Source organism: Drosophila miranda, chromosome XR (genome assembly GCF_003369915.1).
Source record: "Drosophila miranda strain MSH22 chromosome XR, D.miranda_PacBio2.1, whole genome shotgun sequence".
Lineage (NCBI taxonomy): Eukaryota > Metazoa > Arthropoda > Insecta > Diptera > Drosophilidae > Drosophila > Drosophila miranda.
The window spans coordinates 28,450,812-28,476,054 of NC_046674.1; the positions used below are offsets into that span (position 1 = coordinate 28,450,812).

Genomic DNA, 25,243 nt, shown 5'->3' on the forward strand with positions numbered 1-25,243 from the left:
GAAGATGCAATGTTTTCGCATTATTTTTATAATTCATTGATATATTTTACATATGTATGTTTGTAGGGGAATAGTTCGGAGGCAGCTTGGGACGTTGTTTTTGTTCAATCAAAAGCCAGTCTTTGAATGATGAATACATACATGAATGAGCACAGGGCCCAACCAACCAAGTCACAACCAAGTAGGCTTTATCCGGTTTTTTTTTTGCTAGGAGTTACATATGGGAACGTGCCTGAGATTGCAGGTTCTTACGTGAAGACAGACCCTTTTTTCTAACGTGGGTGCTGTTATGCAGCCGCAGCGGAGAGCAGCCAGCTCCCACCGCGAGAATTCGTGCCTTTCCGGGCCCAGAGTGCGAACGTGTTAAATGACGCACGAACCGCCAAAATATTTTGGTGCGTAATTCCCGCCTACTCGTCGTAAGTACGTGGAAGAATCGTAAACAATTACGAGTTTTGTGGGCTACATGTTGACTAACCTTGAGATGGAAAATGCGGAGCCGATGCATTTACATCTTTTCATCTGCCTCATGGATGCTGCTACTGCTACTGGCTATTTTTGTCGCCGGGTTTTCAAGATTTTTTTCTGGATGAATCGACAGATGTTAACATTTTATTTTAATCGCAGTGCAGACTTTGCATTGGTTCCGCGTTGGCCAGCTCCATTGATCACGTCTGGAACGGATTACTCATGGCAGATCAACGCAATAAGACGGCACCGACATCGACCCATCTCCGGGACGGAAGTAATGCAGCCTCTCTCTTCAAAAATGATATAGTCATGCATTTTAGAGCGAGCGCTGCACGGCCCTGATATCACCTCACACCGCTGACGCTGGGGCCCTCTTCCGGTCTGTGGGGCACGTGGGGAGAGCACCGCAAGCAGACCCAGACTATGCAGCCGGGGAGCGACGCTGCGAGTTTTTGCTCTAGCTTCTTCGACGCTCTCACTGTCTCGACGGGCAAACATTTCTTGTACTTAAATCACGCCGCTGCCCATTGGCATTTAAGTTATGCAATATTCTCGCAAGCGAGCGCACTCCAGAGACCATTTAAGCGCGTCTGCCCCGCTTGAACGCAACATTGTCAGACGAGAGGTAAGCGCGGTCGCAGCAACAAAGGACTAACAAAATAGGAAGGAAGACCCGCAGGAATAGAAAGTACAGAGGCCGGAAACGTGTTCGTCAGATGTCCCCAGTCGTTGTGTGATAAGTTTAGTTCGTGATCCACATCAAGATTAGTGTCTCTCCACCCTCCTCGCCAAGTGAAGTGGAAGCGAATTGAAGTGTCAGCTATGGCCCACTCCATCTGGCTGTTGCTGGTGGCCCTGCTCACCCTGGTGAACAGTCGCTCGATCCGCCAACTGCCGAGCGGCTACTCCGGCGGGCCGCAGCACCATTCACTGCTGCCCAACGGCTACTATGGACAGCCGTTTGCCTACCAGGCGCCCTATGGATACGGCTACCAGGCGCCACCACCGGTATTCAGTCCACCGGGCAGCTATTACGATAGCGTCTATGGCGTCTACAAGCCTTTCCCCGGAGGCGGAATCCCAGTTCGAATAGATTATGTAAGTGAAATCAGGAAGGAGCAGTTGCTGTTGCGGGAATCAACTTACCTTTTGTTCTCTACTGAAGAACAATCGCTGCTCGAGGAACTACGTGGGGATTAAGCCGCATCCCGACCAGCAGGAGTACTACTATGTCTGCCAGCCCAATTGTGTGATCTTCAGCAAGTGCCCGAAACTCGAGGTAACCTACCGCCCCTACCCCAAATCCCTTAATCCCGTAAGCCGATCACCACCTTCATATCCATCTGCATTTTTCCTCTATATAGAGCTTCAACTCGAACAGTGGTCGCTGCGTCCATCGGGTCCAGCCACAGGCGCCCCCCTGTGTGAAGGAAGGACGGTTCGCCCATCCGAGCGACTGCCGGGTCTACTACAGGTGCGACAAAAACGAGTCGTTGCCGTGGCTCTTTGGCTGCCCGTCGGGGACCATTTTCTCGCCATTAAAAAAGAAGTGTATTCCTGGCGACGAGTGCCCATCGACAGAGATCTCAAACAGCGGCAGCTATATACCCGTTAACTGCGAGATCAAGTTCCCCGAATGCACGGAAGAGGGCACCTTCCGGTCGCCCACCGACTGCGCCCTCTACTACACCTGCAAATTGCAGGAGAGTGGAAACTATCTGCAAACCCGCTTTAAGTGTCCCGGAAGCAACAGCTACGACCCGCAGCGAAGACTCTGTCGACCACAAAGTGAGGTCAGGTGCCACGATTATGTTCCAGTTCCACAGGTTCCCTACCCTCCTCTGCCACATTTCTACCCGTATCCAGCTCCGCCTACCCTTTACGAGGAGGATGACTATGACACGGCATCAGGAACAAAGGAACAGGGAAATGAGCAGTCTGTGTTGCAGTCCGGAAAAGTCGACAAGCCGTCAGTGAATGTTGTCATTCTTCCCACGACTACTACAACTACGGCTTCCCCTCGAATCTATCCTTCCTATGAATATCCAACGTATCAATACGGATCCGAACCTGCAGCTGAGAGTCTCGTAGAGGAAGATTCCGCCACTATAAGATCCAAGCCGTCTGTCAATATAGTCGTCCTTCCGACAACACCAAAGTACACCAGCAAGGGAACCACCAAATACCAGTATAAAAGATACACCTATTCTACAGCCAAAAATAATGAAGTTACCGAGGCACCTGAACAGATGGAAACCCTCAAGGCTTTCAAGGGACATCTGTCCGAAAGAATTGTTATTCTGCCAACCTCCTCCACACCCGGCGGCACTTCAAAGAGTACAACAGTGAAACGAGAGAGCTCCACCGAGGCACCGTCTAATCCTACAATGCCCACAACGCCTCCACATTGCGTGCCGCCGGCTACACCAACTGCGAAACCAGCAACTACATCCACGACCATAGCTACTACTGACAAACCGAAAACGACTACTCAGAAATCGACAACAACCATAACCACAACTCCAAAGCCAACAAAAACCACTCAAGAAATGACAACAGAAGAAAGCACCACTCAAAAGCCAACGACAACACGAAAACCGGCAACTACACCCACAGTTGAAACGACGACAACTCCGAAATTAACTACAACGCTGAAGTCGACAACTATTACAAGCACCACACAAGAACCTATAACGACAACACCGAAAACGTCGACAGTTACAACCACAACTCCTAAAACAACAGTGACAACTCCGAAATCGACAACTGTTACAAGCACCACCCAGAAACTAACAACGACAACTCCGAAAACGACGACAATTACAACCACAACTCCTAAAACAACAGTGACAACTCCGAAATCAACAACTATTACAAGCACCACTCAGGAACTAACAACGACAACTCCGAAAACGTCGACAATTACAACCACAACTCCTGAAACAACAGTGACAACTCCGAAATCAACAACTATTACAAGCACCACTCAGGAACTAACAACGACAACTCCGAAAACGTCGACAATTACAACCACAACTCCTAAAACAACAGTGACAGCTCCGAAATCAACAACTATTACAAGCACCACTCAGGAACTAACAACGACAACTCCGAAAACGTCGACAATTAAAACCACAACTCTTAAAACAACAGTGACAACTCCGAAATCGACAACTGTTACAAGCACCACCCAGAAACTAACAACGACAACTCCGAAAACGACGACAATTACAACCACAACTCCTAAAACAACAGTGACAACTCCGAAATCAACAACTATTACAAGCACCACTCAGGAACTAACAACGACAACTCCGAAAACGTCGACAATTACAACCACAACTCCTGAAACAACAGTGACAACTCCGAAATCGACAACTGTTACAAGCACCACTCAGGAACTAACAACGACAACTCCGAAAACGTCGACAATTACAACCACAACTCCTAAAACAACAGTGACAGCTCCGAAATCAACAACTATTACAAGCACCACTCAGGAACTAACAAGGACAACTCCGAAAACGTCGACAATTATGACCACAACTCCGAAATCGACAACTGTTACAAGCACCACCCAGAAACTAACAACGACAACTCCGAATACGTCGACAATTACAACCACAACTCCTGAAACAACAGTGACAACTCCGAAATCAACAACTATTACAAGCACCACTCAGGAACTAACAACGAAAACTCCGAAAACGTCGACAATTACAACCACAACTCCGAAATCGACAACTGTTACAAGCACCACTCAGAAACTAACAACGACAACTCCGAAAACGTCGACAATTACAACCACAGCTCCTATAACAACAACTACAACTCCGAAATCGACAACTATCACCAGTACCACTCAAAAACCAACAACAACAACACCCAAAACGTCGACTATAACAACCACCACAGTACAAACAACAACTACAACTCCGAAATCTACAACTATTACCAGTACCACTCAAAAACCAACAACAACAACTTCGAAAACTTCGACTATTACAACGACAACAGCTCAACCATCATCAGCACCATCGACAAAAACCACAAGTCCCCAACCGTCAAGTACCACCACACTTCAAACAACGACAAAAATTACCAGCCAGCCGTCAACTAAGACAACTGCCAAGAGAACGACTGTGGAGATCCTAAGCACGTCCACTGCAGCCATAAGCACTCCGACGACAACTCCTTCGAGCGGGGAGACGACTGTAACACAACCAGCCTGCCCTGATCATGGATCTACCGAAGGTAAGTGCAAAGAATCACAAGATTGTCCTAACATTTAAGCCCTCCGGCAAAGAATTCCTAACCCACACATGACACTTACTTTACAGATACAAAGACACACATTGCATGTACACAACAAAATCAACTACAAGAACAAGAACCAATACAAAGACCACAAGAACTCAAAAATACAAACACCAACACCGAATTATCAATAAGTAAGAATCTGTTCGTTAGGGAGAAAGATTTGCAGGAGCATGTGGTAGCCCACAATTTCGTTTCCAGTGAACTGAACCTTGACTACATGGATGACGCGGCACTGGTGGAAGTAGACGGCAAAGCGGAAGTGGATGCGACATTCGACAAGCGCACGACAGAGAGTCCCACGACGAAAGAATCCGCAATGTCAACGATGGCTGCGGCACATCTGCTGGAGAAGCTGTTCCATGTGATATCCACCCCTCCGCCGACCACCATTCGCACTCCCACTCCTAGTGTGACCCTCGCTCAGCTGGCCAGGCATAACCTGGCCACGTCCAAGCCTTTCATTGCCGAGTCTCTGCGGCTATCCATCAAACAGTTGGCCTCTACGCAGAAGCGTTCAATTCAACAGAAGTCCCCTATGATGGTAGCGCTAAACTCTACGAAGGAGGATCACGAAGACTCAGAATATTATGACAGCGAAACATCTGAGCTCTACGAAGATAGAGCGAACGAAGTTGTGGAGATGAAGACTACTAAAGCCATGGCTAGCACTACCTCAGCCGCTGTGGTCCCGGCTCTGCCCGCATCCCTCCCCCAGGAGCGGGTTAAAAGCACTTCCACTACGTCCAGCCCACTGCCGAATCACTCTTCCACAACGATGGCTAGTGATTCGGAGTACGCGGATAATTATGTGGACTCTGACTATGTTAATGATGAAGCTCAGCCCTCGGGCTTAGCATTGAGAAACGATGTTTTCGGAGAAGCGAAGAGCTTGGACACAGAAGCACACAAGAGAATGCTGATGAGGCTTCTCAAAGAGAAGTTAACCCACCCACAAGAGGTCAAGATGTCGACTACAACCACTGAATCATCTCAGAAAAGTTTTCTCATGAGTCTGCTAAAAGATAGGCTTAACCTACCGAATGAGTCCCAAATAACAACCACATCCACTGAAACGCCTCAAAAGAGTTTCGTGATGACCCTGCTGAAAGAGAGGTTAAGTCGTCCGCAAGAGACTAAGGCACTAACGCGACCACTGCAGAAAAGTTTTCCAATGAGCGTGCTCAGGGATCCTTCGGATCCAGAAGAGATTTCCACATCCACAGCAACACCTCAGACATCCACATCCACAGCAGCACCTCAAATATCCACTTCCACAGCGGCAGCACATAGATTGCCATCCACAGCAGCACCTCAAATATCCACATCCACAGCAGCAGCTCCGACATTCCCATTCCCCAGCACGGGTACGAATACGACAGCGCCTGCAGAGGATCCTGCAAGAAATTCGAGCAATCTCAGCTCCGAGTATTATGAGGATGAGGACTACGATTCTCCGAGCGATGCAGAGAGTACGGACCAAGTGAATGCCACAGAAGGATCCGTTGAAGGCAAGAAGGACATCGAACAACGGCCAGGCACTGCGAAGCGACACTCCATCCTACCAGGGCCGCAACAAGCGATCAGCACGATTTCTATTGAAAATGAACTAGCGATGAACTGGGACGAAGTCAAAATGCAATCCAGACCTGAGAATGATGGGTTTCTGCTTAAAGCGCTACCCATTAGGGGAAATCGTTTCGACATTTCCACCGCTAGTTCAATAAAACAAATACAGCCGCCCTTGGGTCTGGGTGCATCGCCAACAGAGGCTCCAAGAACCACACAAAAATCAGCAATAATAATAGAAAGCTCCACATTAGCAACATCAACTACACCAATTAGAATAGAAACATCAAGAGCAGCTTCAAAAATAGCAACAAGTGTATCAACAATAGCACCCACAACAGATTCAACATTAACACCAACCACAAGCAGACGACCATCAACAGTTGATGACGAAAGTACAACAACACCAACAGCCGAAAAGGCATCCACAACACCACCAACACCACCAACACCTGAAATCAGAACAGAATCTGAATCAGAATTAATCACAGCAACAAGACACAAAGAAGTCCTGAGAGTAAACAGCATGCCTTGGCTGCTGGAGGCCCAGAACCAAACCGTACATCTAACGCCAATTTCCATTGCCACTAAGTATGGTAACCCAGTGACCCATGATGTTAATCGTTCGTTCAACCCATTAGTGTCTAATCCTGGCGACTATGCCACCGAAAAGGTGCCCGAGCTCATCCTGAAGGTGTTTGAGCCCATCGATTTGAAGATTGTATTCTGCCCAAAGTCCTGCGAAGAGGACCACGACCACAAATATGGTAAGTCCAGGACCTTAGTTCGTTCCTCACTCACTTCCGACACATACTCACACATCCTTCTGTTCGCCTTCCTTGCAGACCCAGCTGATAATTATAAGAAGCCCAATTGCTTGGGGAGCTGTGACGATGACCATCCACCGGCCCACCACAGCGTAGATCTCAAGTGGAAGCCGCTGACGCTGAAGGACACCGCCAGCTTTCAAACCATCACGTAGACAGGCAGCACAGAGGCCCTAAGCCTAAGCCTCCACAACATTCGAGTTTGTACTTATTGCAATTCACGCATTTTGTTTACTTTAATTATACTTAATAAATAAATAATATTTTAAAAGATACGAGTACTTTCATGAATGTCAGACCATGTTCCTTGATACAGAAAATCGAGAGGTTATCCAGTGCCATTGAAGAAGTTACAGTAACTAAAAGAAAAGGTCTGCCGGCTGGCACTGATGCAGATGCCTGAATTCAATGTCAGGCCCAGCCACCTTCCGCTTGTCCGCCCCAGAATGCGCTGGTGGCACCCCAACAGGAAGCAGTGGGAGTGGGTAGGAGTGGAGGTGGAGTGCACACCATCATTCGAAAGAAAAAGAAACAGGAAAGTGCTCTGGAGAGGCAGCCACCAAAAGAAGCAGTCAGGGTGAACAAAAAAAGAAGTTTGCACAAAAAAGGAAAAAAACGTGACCCACCATGCCCGAACGTCCTTCAGCCTGTGTGCGGGCAGTGGGTCGTGCCCTGTGGGTGGAGTGCTGCACATAGCGGGATGGTGCTGGTGTCCAGAAGTAGGTGCCACCTGTTGGTTGGTAAGTGCTGCCGGCTGGGCAAACAAAAGAAAGAAGTCCCTAACACAATCACCCGACGACAACAAGACCAAGACCAAAGTCGCATGCACCACCCAGACACACAGCCACCCAGCCACCCAGCCAGCCAGCCTGCCAGCCAGCCCCAGCCCCCAAATAGCTGCTCATGCACATCCACACCATCATGCCATCAGTTGCACCTCCACTTGGGTGGGTGCACATATGTGAGTGGGGACGCGATGCAGCTACCAGGAGCCCAGTGACGACAGCAAGCGTCCGCCATTCATGCCAGTGGGTGGGAATGAAGGTTGTGTGGGTGCTACTGTGTGTGGCAAGCAAAAGAAAATGCATAAACGAGACTCGGAGCTGCGTGTTGCATCAAATGGCTGTGCGGATGGGGGACGGGTGCGTTGTTTTTGCTGCAACTTATTGCTTTTGTTGTCTTCGGCTGTGGCGTGTGGCAAATAGAGCAGAGATCTGAATGGGCAAATTTCCCCCCTCCAAACAATTTCTGTTTTGCAGTGCTTACATGAGTAGCTTTCCGTGGCTCCCCCCCACTGTGCACTTCTAAGCTGTGGCACCATCAGTCGCTCTGGTGGCTTTGCTGCGGACTCGGGCGATTTACAGTTATGTGTGCCACAAATCGGCATCAAGCGCGCTTAGCAGACATCATCTTGTTGCTTTTGGCAACGGGATGTTCTGCCTAAGTCTCCTGTTGGCCATGAATTATTCAACAGTTCAACAGTTGTCCCTTTCCGACTCCGTTCTATATGGGGTTCCTTCCCCCACTCACCAAACTATGGAGTACAATTTGCAATTTCATATAGCAAGAGTCTGATGTTACTTGAAATTGACTTGGCCTCTCGTCTTGTCTTGTCTTGCCGCACATATCTACTACCCACCGCATCAGCATCAGAGCATCAGAGCATCAGCATCCACCCGCACAGCCACGTACACATGCTGCTGCTCCTTGTGCAAATCCTTTTTATGCCCGCATTATATAGTTCGCACGCATTTGCTGCCTGCTGCCTGCTTCCTGGGCGCAGAAGGACGAGGACGAGGACTAGTACGGTGATGAGGATGAGGAGGGCCTGAGGGGCCGTCACATTTGGCACACGATGCGCGCGTCATTCAATTCCATTTCCCATTTCCCCGGTTCCACATTTCCACATTTCCATTTGCAGCGCGACGCCATTCCGAGAGCCATATAACCAAGTTCAATTACCTGTTACAGCCGTTAGATGAATTTCTATGGCCAGTACATGCCACGACTAGTTGAGTACAGTTCGTGCCCCGTCTCCCTCTCCCTCTCCCTTTCCCTTCATTTGGGATGTGCGATGTATGAGTGCGATGTGCCTGGGAAGGGTGGAGTAGATGTGTGTGTGGCTTTTTTGAATATTTGAAATGTTTTTGTTCGCGCCACGCCAACAGCTTCGACAACATCGACAACGATGGCTGAAAGTTGGAGCTCAAGAAAATGTAGACGGAAGTGAAGTGGAGTGAAGACCGAAGCGGGGGAAGAATAACGACACACTTTGGCACGCATTTGTGATAAACATAAATGAGCTTAGAAATGAACCCCGCAGGATAAGGCGTGCGCTCCATGGCACAAATGCCCCACATGCCCCCACGTTCCACGCCCACACACTCATGCATAGTGCAAGGATTCGGGGCAGGAGTCGAAGTTAGAAGAGAGACAGTGCGTGCGAGTGCGAGTGCGTGTGCGTGTGCGTGCGCGTGTGTGAGAGAGTATTGACTACCATACCAGTAGGCATCAAGTATCAGGCCAGAACAGAGCATTATACAAATGATATGACATTAGATAAGCCTAAGTGCAAATTGGCTTACAAACCGGGATTTGTGTATTCTCCGCCCGACTTTGGCGCCTTTGTTCCATCGGAGCTCGACGCGGCTTAGCCCCGGCTTCTTGAAGCTCTTTTGCATGCCAGAGATGCTCATCACATATGTATGTACACATGTGCAGGGGAAAGGGTATGGGTATGGGAGATTGGAGATGGGAGATGGAGAATGGCAGATCTTGCCATGACAGATTGATAGTGCACAGGCCAAAGGGGGGGAGAGCCAGTCCATCGACCATGAGAGTCCATCGTAGCCTCCATCTTGCGATACCATTTCTCGGAGTGGCCCCACTTTATGGAGAACATTGCTTTTTAGCACCTTCGAGGGGGAGGGGGAGGGGGAGTGGGAGTGTGGAGTGCCATCGTCAGCGTGTTCCACTAATGAGCATTGAATTGGCACAAGCAAGGCCCTCCCAACACAGTGGAGATGAAGAAGATCGTTTCTCTTTCTCTCCCCATATGAATGGATGGATATCTGGGTCGCAGTGGCCACTCAGGCCATTTATGGTTTCTTTTTGGCCACACGAGGCCAGGGAGTGTCGTGTGCTGTCCTGGCCGTCCTCTCGGGCACAAAAAACGGCAAAGAATAACCGTGAATCGTGTGCAGAAAAAGGAGCAAGAGAAGCAATAACGCCAGCCAAACAGAGTCGAGGCACTGGAAAACAAAGCCAAACCGACATTTCCTCACACACACACTCACAAGCACTCATGGGGCAGTGGCAGGGACAGACGGAGGAGAAGCAGAAAAAACTGCCAAAAAATTCGTCCTTGATTCGTTGCAGTTTCTTTTTGGCGTGCTCCGGCCTGGCCTGGTCTGGTCTGGTCTGGTTTGGTTTGGTTTGAATGTCGTGCGAGTTGTGAGTTTTCTAAAACGAAAGCAAAAAGATGCACACGCGGACACGGACACGGTCGCGGGTACGGATACAGATTGGGGGTGGTGCTGGTGACGGTGATGGGTACTGGCGCCTGGGCTTGGGCATTGCAAGTACATGACATGGCTGTCGAGTGGAGATTGTAGACTGAGGACTGGGGCATGCAGCCAGCTTCAGAGTTCATCGTCATGAATGAAATTCCCCGATTCCCTGGGTGTGTGTGCTCTTGTGTGTGAATGGGTGTGCATGTGAGTGTGTGTGTAGGGGGCGAGGGTGTGCTCTGGTGTTTGTTGCTCGTCTTTTGGACTGGATGGCATCATCATCATCTTCGTTGCATACTTTTTGGGCTGCTTGGGCGCCGGACGCACTCTGATTGCTATTAGCTTTCGGCACTCGTGGCCGCAGTCAATTTTTGTGCCAGATTTGCGGTTCCACTCCTTTTGCTCCTTCTTTGAAATAACCGCCTGACCCGGAGGTCTATCCTTTTTGATTTTTTCGTGGGGCGCTGTCCAAGGGGGATACGGAGGAGGGAGGATGGGAGGCGCGCTTAGCCAATTTTTTTTTATGTGATTTCGCTTCGCTTCCCCAGTGATTCGCTCCACTTCGCCATAGCTTCCAGGAGATGTTACGAAGAGGCAGGGCAGGGGCAGGCAGGACGGACGCTTTGTGTCCAGATTTCGTGGGTGAGTGCATTGGCTGGCGTGCTCCGGCGACCACTTTGTGTGTGCCCTTTCAATCACTCCGCTTTTGCTCTGGTCCCTGGTCCCTGGTCCCTGGTTCCTGGTCCCTGCCCCTCTGCACATGCATTTGGCATGCGCCAGGCATCACACAAATGGCAACAATTTGCAACTCACCGTTGAGTGCACCACCAGTGCACAGCCCCGCCTTTCCCCTTTTGAGCCTCCACCAAAGTGGCTCCCAAGTGGTCCTTGGAGGGCTCTTGAAGCGTGTCGCGCCCAAATCCGTTTCGGGCTCTGGCTCGGGTATCCGTACCGTGTTTCTTGACCGCTCTTGGCCGTGCCGCCTACGTTTCCCCTGCCTACTGCCACTAACCATCCTCCTGTAGTGCTCTGTCCATTGCTGTTGCATTGGCAAACAAGCATTTGCCGCATTTCGTTTATATGAAATTGCATTAAGGTTGTCCTTATTATTTATTGACTTAATTGATTTTAAATATGCATAAAGCTGCGGTCCATCCAATATTTGTCTTTGGCTGCAAAGCGCAAAGGCGGCGTCGGCTTTCAATTAGCCGGCCCAAACATGGTCGCATGGTCACTGAGCAGCAGCGGCGGCAGCAGGACCAAAGGCAGAAGGACGAGGAGGGTAACGATAACCAGGAACAGGACCTGTCCTCCATGGCACCCATGGACAACCTCTCGATGCGCTTCGTTTTTAATTTGCTGTTTGCATTATCCGATTTTCATTTTTTATTTTCGATTTTTTTTCAGAGCCCCCACGCACTGCAAATATTTTCCTTTCTTTGATGCAATTTCGCTAGTTTTCCACATGCCTGCCGTTCACTCTGGGGATGCACTTGCTGTGACCCCCACTCACACATTAAGTGGGAGCCAGTGTCACAGAGGGTTGGAGATGGAAGGTATCGGGCACATGCCACTTTGTTGATTAAACATTAATTTCGCCTCAAAAATGCACAATACCAATCGAGTAGCCCTTTTCCCAATTGGCCAGGCGAATGTGCTGATGTCAGCGACTTGCAGGCGCTCCTCCTTCACCTTTACCTCCACGTTCACCTTCCCCTTCTCCTCTCCATCCTTCATCTGTCCTTCCTATTCTAATGCGGATAATGGGGCGGATACTACGAAAGTTTACATCCGCCCATTCGGGGCATAAAGTTGACAGCAAACTATTTCGCAACTATGAGGGGCTCTTTGGGTGGAGAAGCCGGTCCAGCAGGTCTTGTATATGTACTATACCCCTACTCGATGTATAGACAGAAAGGAGTTGAAATCCGATACGCGTACAGTAGAAAGGGTATATGGGCATTTCCGCCAAAATGGCCTCCATGCTAAAACATGAAAACATTAAAAGTTAATAAAAACACATTTATATACAATTCTGCTGCATTATAATTTTGTAACTTTTTTGAACGTGATTACCTGTTATGTGAAAATCTATTAAAATCAGCCAAAAATCGATTTCCGGGTATTTTTTGGTCTTTGTAAAGCCATATTTATTATCTCCTTTAAGAAAGATGATTTTTGATGAAAGTTCTGCTACAAGGTCTCTCTAATATATTGAACTACCTGAGGAATAATCTCAGAAAAATAGCCCATTCAGATGTTACCCCAAAAATTACATTAAATAACTTTAAAAAATGACAGTCTATATATCGGATCTTAGTACAAAAATAAGTAGTGGTTAAAAAAGCTAATAAGTAATAAGATAGCCCAATTCGCAGAGTTTGTCAATTTTGTAACTCAAGGTCGAAAACCAATTCTGTTTTTGGTAGCGTAGCGTCAGGTCATATTTAGGCTTGTATCTTTGAAACTATACGTTCGATTAATGTCACTTTTTTCTGAATATGGAACTAGAAAAATGGTGAATGGTGAAACTAGTGAATGGTAAACTCTCACAAGCAATTTCCATCTGTACCAAGGGCTGGGTAGTAGTTCCGGAGTAGCGGGTATCGAACAGTCGTGTCCGGCGACTGTGGCTCTTTCTTGCTTGTTTACGCTAATTGCTTTCGTCCGGAGCAGCAGGAAGATAACCGCCTTCCGATGACAACACTCCCCTCTCACAGTGGCTCCCTCCCCTTCATTGCCCAGCTCACTTTTTGTGTGTGTGCTCCGCTTTTAATGCAAACTTTTTATTTTATTGGAGCATTAAAACGCATTTTTTACAACCGAATCGCAATATTGACGATGGAGCAGAGTCAGCCAAACAAACTCTCAAGTCCGCGGGGGTAGTGGGTGGATGGGAGGGAGCCAAGCCGTGTCTAGCCAAGGTCCAAAAGCCAAGTTGCAAGTCCCAGGAAGACTAGGAAGAAGGGAAGGGCAGGGGACAGGGGACAGCGGCCGAAGAAGCGCTTGATGGTCCATTAAAGACAAAGATTTTTGAAAAATTACTACATTCACTTTACTGGCCATGCCCTGGCTGGGGGGTGGGGGTGGGCAGCACAACCAACTAGAAATGGCGGACGATGCCGCAGGCAAACAACAAAGTTGTAAAAATTGTTTCGTTTTTAAGCCGAGGAATGCGCCGAGACGGTCCAAAGGGCAGTTGAGGGGTGCCAACTGGCATTGGGGGGTTGACGGGCATTGCGGCGGTAAACTACCGTAAGTTTAACAGCAGCGCATAAACTGCAGCAGCAGCAGCACCGGGAGTAGGAGTGGGAGCCTTTACCCCCGCTCGCTACTACCCCTCCATCCATTCCTGTTCTTCTCTTGCTTTGCCATTAGCAATAAAAAGGGGGAAACGGTAAAGAGAACTTGGTTGGAGTGGTGTGGTAGGGGAGGGGGCTGGGTGGTGTGGTGTGGGAATGCCGTCGAAGATTGAGTTATGTGCGTTTCGACTTTGTTTCGGGCTAAGACTACGAGAACGAGTAGGAGAGAGACAGAGAGTGGCACAAAGAGAGCGCGCGTTGTTTCGGCAATATAACGGTAATAACCGAATCGTTACAATCGCTCTCAGACCACCTCCTCCCCCTGCTTTGCCCTGATCTGCTCGTTTTTAGTTGCCGTTAGAATTCACACACACAAAAACACACACACATACAATGGTTGACTGTGGGGCAAGCGGCAAGTGGCAAGCGGCAAGCGGCGAGCGGCAGTTGCAGGTCATGAATTTGCCATTTTACAGCCGTCGTATTTTTTCTTCCCATTCATCCATCCATCCCATCCATCCATCCATCCATTCTTCATCCCTCATCCTTAGAGCCGCGCCACTGCCTAAGCTCTTATCCTTAGAGCTGATTTTCGGTGGGCGGGGCTACCCTGGTGGGGCTACCCTAGAAATAATAACGCTTAAACTTTTTAGTGTTGTCATTAAATTCCTCGTGTAAGTTGCCAAAGGGGGTTGCAAGAGGATGGGGATGGGGAGGTGATGCCCACCCCTCTCTCATCACTCCACCGTCTCTATCTCTTTCCTTCTTTCTGGGGAGCTGCTTGTTTGGTTTGTTTTTGTGTGTATTTTGTTACTGTTTTTATTTAACATTTTAATGTCGCCCTCAGACTCAACCTCCAAAACCCAAACCCAAGCCAGCCCAACCCCCACCATAGCCACAACAACCCCAGCCTCCAATCCGCCAAACACTAACGTTCCCGCCGCCTCCTTCACCTCCTCTACCTCTACCTCTACCCCCCTTCTTCTCGCCCCTCAGCACATCTGCAGGTCTATAAATTTCGATATTTACTTTTTATATTGCAAAAATTTTTCTGCTGACGGAATTACGGAAATTAAAAACGAAATGAGGCTGAACCAGCCGCGCGAGTAGCGGGGGCCATCAGTGGGTGGCGAATGTCAGGGCTCATGTGCGCCCGCCTGCTACTGACATTTGAAGTCTCCCCCTGTCCCTGTCCCTGTCCCAGTCCCAGTCCCTGTACCCATGGCTCACCCCCTTGTCCGATGCCACTTTAGTCATAAAAGGAACATTATTCCGTGCACTTTTTAATATCCCGCACGGTTTTAACTTTCTCCGATCCCACACTGCCACTTTCTTGGCGGATGTCTTCCGCCTTTATATTTAATCGTAAAGTTTAGAAACTTTGTAATGGCTGAAGGCTTTTGCCAGATATCACATGGGACGGAGTGGCGTGTACTGCCTGTGCCCCCCCTTCCGTGGGAAGATACTATGTTATTTGCACTACATTACTCACGCGGTTGCTCCAGAGCTGGCCATCGTATCCCATCGCATCGCATCTCATCTATTCATCCCATCCCATCCCCCACCCCACTCCCTGCAAGAAGTTTGATTAGAGGCCTCTCCAGATGCACACAAAACGTTTAATAGCTAATCAACAGGCTTCGAGAGGGGGCTTGTAGTCAAAGGGGACGGGCAGCCCATCTAATTTTCTAAATTTATGGTTTTTCCCGCATAGTTGTAAACTGGGGAAATGTGAATAATGTTTGAGTGAGTGGGTGGATAGGCGGCTGCTGAATGTTGCACTTTTTCCCTGCCGCGCTTTGATTTGATTTTTACGCCACGCCATAAATTGTTTAGATGAGTTTTTTAATCGAAATTGTTCGGAATGACTTAGGTGCGCATAAAATGTCTCTCTTTCGCGAGTGGTTCGCCGAGGGCTGGCGATGGAAGGCGATGTAAGGCGATGGATAGCGATGGATGGCTTGGTGGGTGAATGGAAAGCGTTTTGGGAATAAATTGCTGTCGATGCCGACCGATTTCCTTCGGCCTGGCCTGTCGCTTGCTGTCGTCCGCCTCTCCTTTTATAGGGCTTATAAAAAGAATATTTTTAATAGCGCATAAAAACTGTTTGTTAGTTGCATGGAGTGGGGACAGGGGCAGTGGCATGCTGCTGGGGAGGGTTTTGCTTAGCAACCGAAACCAAACTAAGCAGGCGCCTAGTCATCCATTCATCCACTCATCCGTGCGTGCGTGCGTGCGTTCGTCAGGTGGGTGTAGAAACCACCAGCCAATGAGCATCCACTCGACGCCACTGTCGGGGATATGGTTGGGATGGGTGGATATGGACCCGCTCCTATTCGGCCGTGGGCCGTGGGCCGAGCGGAACGCTCTTCACTTTTTACTGGCCGACGGCAGCAGGAATCGTAAACGTTGCCGAAAACTTTGAACTTGATGGTTTTCCACCGCTCTTCGTTTTACGGCAATGCCGTGTGCTACCGCCTGTGAGCCCCGAATCCTGGCATCCTGGCATCCCGGCATCCTCCTATGCTCCAAGCGTGAGCCAGTATCTCATGTGGTCATGGGCAGAGGCACTGGCAGAAGAGGCAGCACCACCGAACCACATAAAAAGATACATTTGGCAAGCACCCAAACGACGTATAAAACGCGTTACTTTCATCCATGAGCGACGTTGATGGGCTCATAAATGCCGCGAATGTGCATGAAACGCGTATTTTTCTACTTTTTGATGATTTTGAAATTTTGTATGCGTTGAGTGCCGTTAAGTGTGTGCCACAACCACAGCAGCATCACAGTACCACTGAACCACTGCCTCACACTCCATACCATACCCCCCACCCGTCAGTGGGGTTGGGGCAGGGTGTGTGTGTCCGTTAACCGTAACGTAACCCCAAAAAAAAAAAGCCCAAAGCAGAAACTTGAGGGGTTGCCCTGCCAGAATTGTTTTTAACCCACTAAGGAAGCTGTGGAGGAACCAGGAGCTGGAGATGGAGCTGGAGATGGAGATGGAGGAACGAACAGTTGCTGTTGCCGTAAAAGTAATATGAAATGTCTCATTTTTAGAGCTTCGAAATAAAAAAAGTTATCGGCGCATTTCGTCAGCGCAAACCTACAAAGCCGGCCTCGCCTCTTGGAGCCTTCGCCTTGGAGCCATAAAAGGGCTGCTCTGCGGTTTAGTTTCCTTCTTCGGGTACTCCTTTTTATAATGGCTCAACCCCCAGGCAGGGCAGGGCAGGTACAGGGCAGGGGTAGGGACTAAGCTGGCAAATTAACAATCGCCTCCGTAGGCACAAGGTTGCAGGAGGATGGGCTGCTGGCACCCTGAGTGGCGACGGCATCCTTCCATTAGTGAGGAAAACTTTCTAACGAACGTATTCAGGTTTTTAATTATCGAGCCCTAGCCGATCCCCTGACCTGACCTGACCTGACCTGTCCTGACCTGACCACCGCCATTCCAGGCGTATCCTGCTATATGAGGGTGTTATGATTCAATTTTCGGCTGATGATGCCAATGCGGCGGATTCTGGATGCTGGATGGTGTCCCCCCGCCTCCGGATGGTGCTCCTCCAGCTCCAGCTCCACCTTCACCATTCTCATCGGTCTCTTGTTTGCTGAAGCCGCTTAATCGAACATTTTTGTTGCCCATAAATGGCAATGGCCAGACCCGGATGTGGTTCGGGGATGGGAGTGATAGGGAGAGCTGTCATACTAGTGGCGAATTTTAAATTAGCTTATACCCACCCCCTCCGCACCACACTCCTCCCACACACATACACTCACACACACATACACACATATAGACGACGATCTATCGCCATCTTTGTTCGTTTTCGGTTAATATTTTTTATTTCGTTTTATTTTTGGGTTTTCATTAGATTGATTTTTATTTTATTGCCTCGCATTTTAGGGCGGAGTTTTTGCATATTTTTTGTTGCCTCGTGCGTCCGAGCCGAGCTGCGAGCTGCGAACTGCACTCGCGCCGCCCCACGCTGCACTGCCCACACCCACATGCATATAACCACCCTCACCCACACACATCCCACACCCATACGCACCCACACAAGAGCAACAAATTTAAATATATTTCGCCTTTTTTCACGTTGCTCCTTTTTCGTCATTTTTTCCCCCCGCTAAATTGCCAAACTGCAGCAGCCTCTCTGCCTCTCAGAGTCTGCCCCACGCCCACTGCCCAGCAGGCGGTGTTGTATGTGTGATATGTAAAAGTGCAGTTGCAATGGCAACTGCAGCAGCAGCAGCGGCAGCAGCAACAACAATGCCCCATCGTCCTGCCTCCCTTTTTGCTCGCTATGACAGCGAGTCCGTTTTTTTCGTTTGTTTTTCCCATCGCTCTCTGCTTAATTTTATTTATTATGGTTTTTTAAAATTTTTTTTATTTGGCCTGCTGCCCCGCCCCATCCTCTGGGCTGCTGTGCCATGGGTGGCCCACAGGACAGCGACTGCGACTGCAGCTTCAGCTGCATTGCATCCACATGTGCATCTCTTGGCGTGTTCGGCTCGGTTGCATTCGCCGTCGCATCCTGTCGCGCCAATCTCTCGCTCGCACCTCGTCGGGTCTTTGTCGGGCCCGGGCCCGGGCCCGGGTCAGGGCGTTGCATGGACACAGGGACGTATTTTATTGACTGCTCGTAGGAGCATCTGGAACTTCAGGCTTCCGAACGGTAGGAAATATTGATCGGTTGCTGATCATCATCATTCCATTTATTCATATCCCATCCTGGTCCCATGGCAGTTTTCCTTTGGGAGTCTTCAGTTATGTCTACTCTCAGTGATCTCTACAGTGATCTTTCAATGATCGGAGACGAGAGATTGTGGCTCTGAATCAGAAGCAGGGCTAGAATCTATGATATGGGAACTAACTGATCCTGGTTGCCTAATATCCCTAATAGCCCGATAGACATTCCTTACACCCCTTTTAAGGGCCCCGCTGGATAGAGGTAGACCTTTGCTGCGCTCCTGGAAAATGCATTGGCTAGCAAAACAACTAAAACAAGTCAGGCAGCGTCCGCTGCTGCTGCTGTTGCTGTTGCTGCCACTGCTACTGCAGCTGCAATTCCGCTTTCTCGCTCTCTCTGACTATCGCCGTTTCGGTCTTACCCAGGCCAAGGGGTTTAGGCCGTGTGCGTTTTGAGCCTGCTTTTTCCCCCCGCTATTGCCTTTTTGCACTTTTTGGACAATTTTTATATATTTCTAGGATTTTTTTGCAGCGCGTTCTTTTTATTTTTATTTTATTGCATGTCCAGGCGAGCAGAGCAGAGCCGAGGACGAGGACGAGCAGCGCAGCGCAGAACCGAGCCGAGCCCCTCCCATGTGCAGTTCCACATTGCAGTTGCATGCAGCATGCAGTGGCCGTGTACGGTGGGTGTGGGGTGTGGGGCGTGGGACAGCCCAGTGCAACCTGCTGTCATTTCACTCGCACCCAGGCCATTCTCGTTGCGGAATATGTTGTTTGATTTTTTCGACCGACCCTCCATCCACTCTTTGGATTTTTCGCATTTATTTTTTGTGTTTTTTTTTAGTCGTTTGTGTTTTTTGGACGGCTTTTTGTTTGATTTTTGCTTGCTTTATTTTGTGCGCCTTCCTGTTGCACGCAACTTGCAGCGCTGCGTTTTTATTGGCTGCCACTGCAGCGTTGTGTGTATGCGGCATAAGTAGGTGCAGTGTTGCAGTACATGCAACACGCTTATTTTTTCTTGTTTTTTTCTTTTTTTTTGGTTATACTCCGTTTTTTTGCATGCGTATGTATTTTAGCTATCGACATTGGGGTTTTTTCTCTCTTTTTTTTTGGTGGGTTTTCTCCTTCCCATTGCCCCCGGTTTTTTGCTCTGCCGCTGCGACGCTTAATGCAAATAAAATGTTTGCGTTGGCTTGCATTATGCTGATGCCCAACCCCACCCAATCCCCCACCATCCGTGGGCAGTGATAACGCATCCTTTCTCCCACTCCCCGGGAACCCTCATATCCCTTTGCCACGCACTCTTCTGGCCTGGCTGAAACGGGTTTTTATTTTTCAGTCATTAAAAATTGCCCATGCCAGTGCCGTGCCCGTGACCATGCCCCCATGCTGGTGCACGTTGCATGGCGCTCTGGTCCCAACGATGGGCGCTGCTTGTTGTGGGTCGAATGTGGGTCGCCGGTGCTTTTTGTTGCTGTCTTTGTTGCCCAGCTCGTCGCATAATCGCCGGCTTCACACGCAGCCTGCACTCAACTGCACCCCACCCAAGTCAGAATTCCTTACCACCCCAATCGCAATCCTTCGTCCTCGTCCTGGCCCTGGTCCTGGCCCTAGTCCTGGCCCTGGTCTTGGCTCTGGTCCTGGTCTCGTTCCCTCTCATGCAATCGTTTTTTCGGCATTTTGCATGCAGCTTTGGGCTTTTTGTTGCCATTCAACCCTCCGCCCCCCATCAGTGATCACCCACCATTCATTCCAGTTGTCGTGTTTCATTTCACGTCCAGTTTTTCTTTTCCTGTTATTCCCGTATTTTTTTGCTATGCGCCCATTTTTTGCCGGCCTTTTTCTGAGGGGGGAGGCTACCGACCCTCGTCTGTCTGACTCTTTCCAGGGCTTTGGGCTGTTGTTTGGCATTTTTCACATAAATTTCGTTTCTTTACAAAATTACCGATATTTTGATGGTTGGCTCCACTGACTCCCCCACTGCCTGCACCACCCACAGCCAACCCGCCCCCCAACCTATCCCTTCGCACGTGGGAGCTTAAGCTGTCGAGTACAATTTTGTAGGCATTTCGCTGGCATTGTTGCCTCCTCTACTTACCACCTGACGGCCCCTCCGATTTTCCCTTTTTTTTGCAATTAAACTCTTTTTGCCACCACCTCCAATCGCATCCCCCGCCAGCAGCCGCAGCCGCAGCCGCAGCAGGAGTCGCGGCCCCCTCCGCACCTGGCTAAGCGATGCCCCATTCAGTCGCTGGCATTCCTCCTGCGTTTTGTGCTTTGCTTTTCAAACATTTGCATTTGCCACTTGACGCTTTTGTGTGTAATTGATTTCCAACGCTTTGATTGTCGAGTGGCAAGTGGAACAACATGCCCCGGCATCAAAAGTGCGCAGCCCAGCCCCCACCGCTCCCCTGTTCCACCATCACTCGGCAGGTGCTTTGGCAAACTATGCTCCGCTCGGGTCCACTTAGGCCTTTGTTTTGCCTCTAACGGAACAACAAACAACAGCCTGCCAGTCGTGGTCCCTGCTCCACCTGGGCACCGATTCAATTGCCAATCGTTTGCCTCTCCCCGTCCCCCCCTCTCACCACTATCCAACGTTTGAAATGGCCCGACATCAGCCCTCCCTCCAGTCATTAAACAAACAAACACAAATACAATCGCAAATTCAAACGCAAATTCATTTCCAAGCACTTAGTTGCATTGTGGCACAAGTGGGAGATGGAATGGAAGGCCTGACTGACTGTCCTTGACCAGCGCGGGAGGAAAGGGATTGGGCTGACCAGCAGCGACCCTTGACCTTACCCCCAGCCACTCGAGTGCTGCGCAGCTCCCGATGCCAGAATCGATTGTGAACTTAAAGGGAGCCAACTTCTCCTTGAATCGATCTTTAGCTGAGGAAAATTTGAGAACAATTTGAGGATAATCTCAAGAGAACACGAACACACCCTCAGCTTGCAGCGACGCCCTGCTTGATCAAATGAAGCAAAGCATTAAGTTTCGTCGATGAATTCTGAGCAGCTTTAGGGGAAACGAATCACTCACAATCACAATTAACTCTAATACTGTTTATAGCCATGTTGCAATATCTAGAAAACATATCTCAGTTAGTTACGTTAAAGCAAAAGAAAAAGGATGGTTCTTGGGAGCCGGTGCACTCCAGGCTCATCGTTTCTATGGCACCTATGTATATCAATGGTATCTTTGTAGTCGATTACCTTTATCACTTTCCTTTTGTTTGCTAGAATTATATGAGCTATAGAGTATGAATTAAGTAATCAGGATGAAAGTCAACCGATGCTTATAAACCTGACAAACGGCTTCGTTATTAGGATTTTTAGATATACAAATTAATTTCCTCCATAACACTGTGGGATAGTGATTTTGTACTTTGCACGAGACAAAAAAAAGAACTAGATCACTTACCTCCTACTCACGATTTTAAATAACCGCCAACATATTACTGAAAAATTCAAAAACCATTGCTAACTTCGTGGTCTTTCATAATTTCACTCGGCATAGTGCCATGTGCCGATATTCTAAAGAATTGATAGGTTGAAAATAGATGACATTTCATAGGATTTAATTATACAATGACTGTACCTGGCAGACAGAGATGGCTTATCGACTATTGACGCTGATCAAGAATATGTACACTTTAAGGGGTCGCTTTCTTCTGGGTGTTAAATGTTATGTAAATAAAATGTAATACATACAAATCTCCAAAACGGTTCCACCGATTTTAATGAACATTCGTCCTTTTGACGAACAGCGATAACAAATGACATTACATAAATCATAAGCTCACATAAATACTGACGGAGAACCGGGTGTAAAAGTAGAGCCGCGGCCCTAGCCTGCTGCATCCCTGCTCGTTTCTTATAGAGGAAAATACTTCGAAACAGTGCCAGCAGTTCTACGGTTGTTACTGTAATATTCAACACTTGTCAAGCCTTCTTTTATTTGAAATATCAACGGCTAACTCAAAAAATACAGTCTAAAACTAGACCGAAAAAAAAATGTCCAGTTGATGATCTGGTGAGCTTACCAACATCTGTTTTGCGACCAAGTGGCAACACTTTGATATGCAATTTTTCGGCCGTGCATTATGTTTTATTTAGTCTTGCTGTTCCTGGATTCTGTATAACAGAAAAAGACCTGAGAAGGTGTGGAAAAAACGTGGGTTGCTGTACTTAGTAGTCCCAGCCTCTGTGTTTTACTCCTCGTGGCCGTCATCGGGACCGGTAGTGCAAAATATCCGCCTAGAGCCGGCTCCGTACCATTCAAAGGTCAAGCCAAAGTCACAGATCCCTGCCAGTGCAAAGCGCCAAGATCCCTGCCAGTGCAAAGTGTTAGTGTCAGGTCATGGAGAAAAGATAAATCATCAATACGTTGATCGCCGTCCGACAATTGGAAACTAGCGCCCCAGGGTGTTAACATTTTTCTCAAGTAGTGGTGCGATTCTGTTGAGGATTAGCACCACTAGTACCTACGTATTGAAAAGCTGGTCTAGAAGTTACGGATTGAGTATTCCCGGTGACCTCTATTGGACACGTACCAACGTACCACCGGTTGAACCCCACCGTTCGACACGTGGATGAGGCGGTAGCCAAGAGCATGGAATTGCTCCTCCAATAAACCAGAGCGGTGTGATCTGTACTCTTCACCTGACCAAGTTCGACCGATGGGGATGAGCTGAGTGACTCTTCAAATACACCAGTCGCCCCACGATCGATCCCTTTGTGCCAGCGTACATAACCTCACGCAGTGGATGGAGCGCGGTCATTGACCCCTGGCATCGGCGGCAGCTGATGTTACCTGCGCCCGGTACAATCTTGTGCCACATACAGACCTCGAGTAGGAACTCGGTCCCCAGCCGGGAAGCATCGACCCCGCCTCGGATTTAGTTTTATGTTATATTTTTATACCCGATACTCAAAATGAGTATTGGGGTATATTAGATTTGTGGTAAAAGTGGATGTGTGTAACGTCCAGAAGGAATCGTTTCCGACCCCATAAAGTATATATATTCTTGATCAGCATCAATAGCCGAGTCGATTGAGCCATGTCTGTCTGTCCGTCTGTCCGTCCGTCCGTCTGTCCGTCCCCTTCAGCGCCTAGTGCTCAAAGACTATAAGAGCGAGAGCAACGATGTTTTGGATCCAGACTTCTGTGATATGTCACTGCTACAAGAATATTTCAAAACTTCGCCCCGCTCACTTCCGCCCACACAAAGGGCGAAAATCTGTGGCATCCACAATTTCGACGATACGAGAAAACTAAAAACGCAGAATCGTAGAAGATGACTATATCTTTTAGAGTGCAAAATCTAAACCAGATCGTATAATTATTATAGCCAGAATCAAGAAAACAATTTCATTCTTTCTCGCTCTGTCTCTCTCTAACACACAGGTTTCATGGTCGGCTTTGCCAATTGCAAAATATGAGTTCAAGGATCTCAGAACCTATAAGAGCCAGAGCAACCAAGTTTGGTATCCACACTCCTGCGATATCGGACCGAGACGAGTTTGTTTCAAAATTTCGCCACTCCCCCTTCCGCCCCCGCAAAGGATGAAAATCTGGGGATATTCACAAATCTCAGAGACTATTAAGGCTAGAGTAACCAAATTTGGTAACCGCACTCCTGTTAGATCTCACTATAAAACGTGTATCTCAAAATTTCGCACCACCCCCTTCCGCCCACACAAAGGACGAAAATCTGTTGCATCCACAATATTGCAGATTCGAGAAAACTAAAAACGCAGAATCATAGATAATGACCATATCTATCAGCTGAATCTGGATCAGATCAGATCATTTTTATAACCAAAAGGAACAAATCAATTTGCAGTGGCTACGCAGCGCCCGACGTCACGCTCAGACTGATTTTCTGTCTCTCTCGCACGCACTCTTTGTCGTGTCGTTCAATATTAGCGGCGTCTGCCGGAGGAGAGCCATACTGACTTAGTATCGGGTATAACTGTAGAGTTGCGGTCTCCGCAGCAACTCACAACGTTTCCCCTCGTTTTCTTTCGAAATTGGACCCGAAATGCGAAACCCTGTTTTTTATCCGCTTTCTGTTTAACAACATTCTTTTGATACGACCAAAAATGTACAAAAGCTAATTAAATCCGGTATGAACGAAAAAGGATTTCCTGTCCATGGTCTAAGTCGAACATGAGGCATTTATATTTACATTTTCATGTATTCATCTCATCATCTATGCAGATGCTCATCACAATCACACACATCATCATACTCATCCACTCATCAAATCACCTCATCCAACACACATCGAAAGATCTTTCTGCGTGGGAGCCAAAGTTATTATTCATCTCGTAAGTGATTATCATAAAACAAGTAAGCCATCTGAAAAAGATATGAATGTGCGGTAACTATTCCTTGGTCTTCCTTGGTCCATGATCACGGTTTTTATACACCTATTACTCATGCCTTTGAGCGACTTTCCATATACCGGGTATATGTTGTCTGTTAAGTTAAGGTAATGAATTTTAAAGTTTTCTTGTTCCTATGATGAATACGTAATCTAGTTCTTGC

At 48.3% G+C, this 25,243-nt stretch overlaps 1 protein-coding gene across 2 annotated transcripts in view; it reads left to right on the top strand.

Annotated features, from left to right (window-relative positions):
- Window positions 1–7,425, top strand: part of LOC108165255 (mucin-5AC) — an 84,998-nt gene extending 77,573 nt beyond the window's left edge. Inside the window, exons 2-6 of one of the 2 annotated variants that reach the window (XM_033386422.1) lie at window positions 628–1,569; window positions 1,637–1,750; window positions 1,836–4,725; window positions 4,812–7,124; window positions 7,203–7,425. In XM_033386422.1, coding sequence (XP_033242313.1) covers window positions 1,294–1,569; window positions 1,637–1,750; window positions 1,836–4,725; window positions 4,812–7,124; window positions 7,203–7,339 — 5,730 coding nt within the window. In that variant the 5' untranslated portion in view covers window positions 628–1,293 and the 3' untranslated portion in view covers window positions 7,340–7,425. Of the gene's footprint in view, window positions 1–627; window positions 1,570–1,636; window positions 1,751–1,835; window positions 4,726–4,811; window positions 7,125–7,202 lie in introns of those variants that run through there. The other variant, XM_033386423.1, reaches the window with a different exon arrangement.
- Window positions 7,426–25,243: the final 17,818 nt, after the last annotated feature.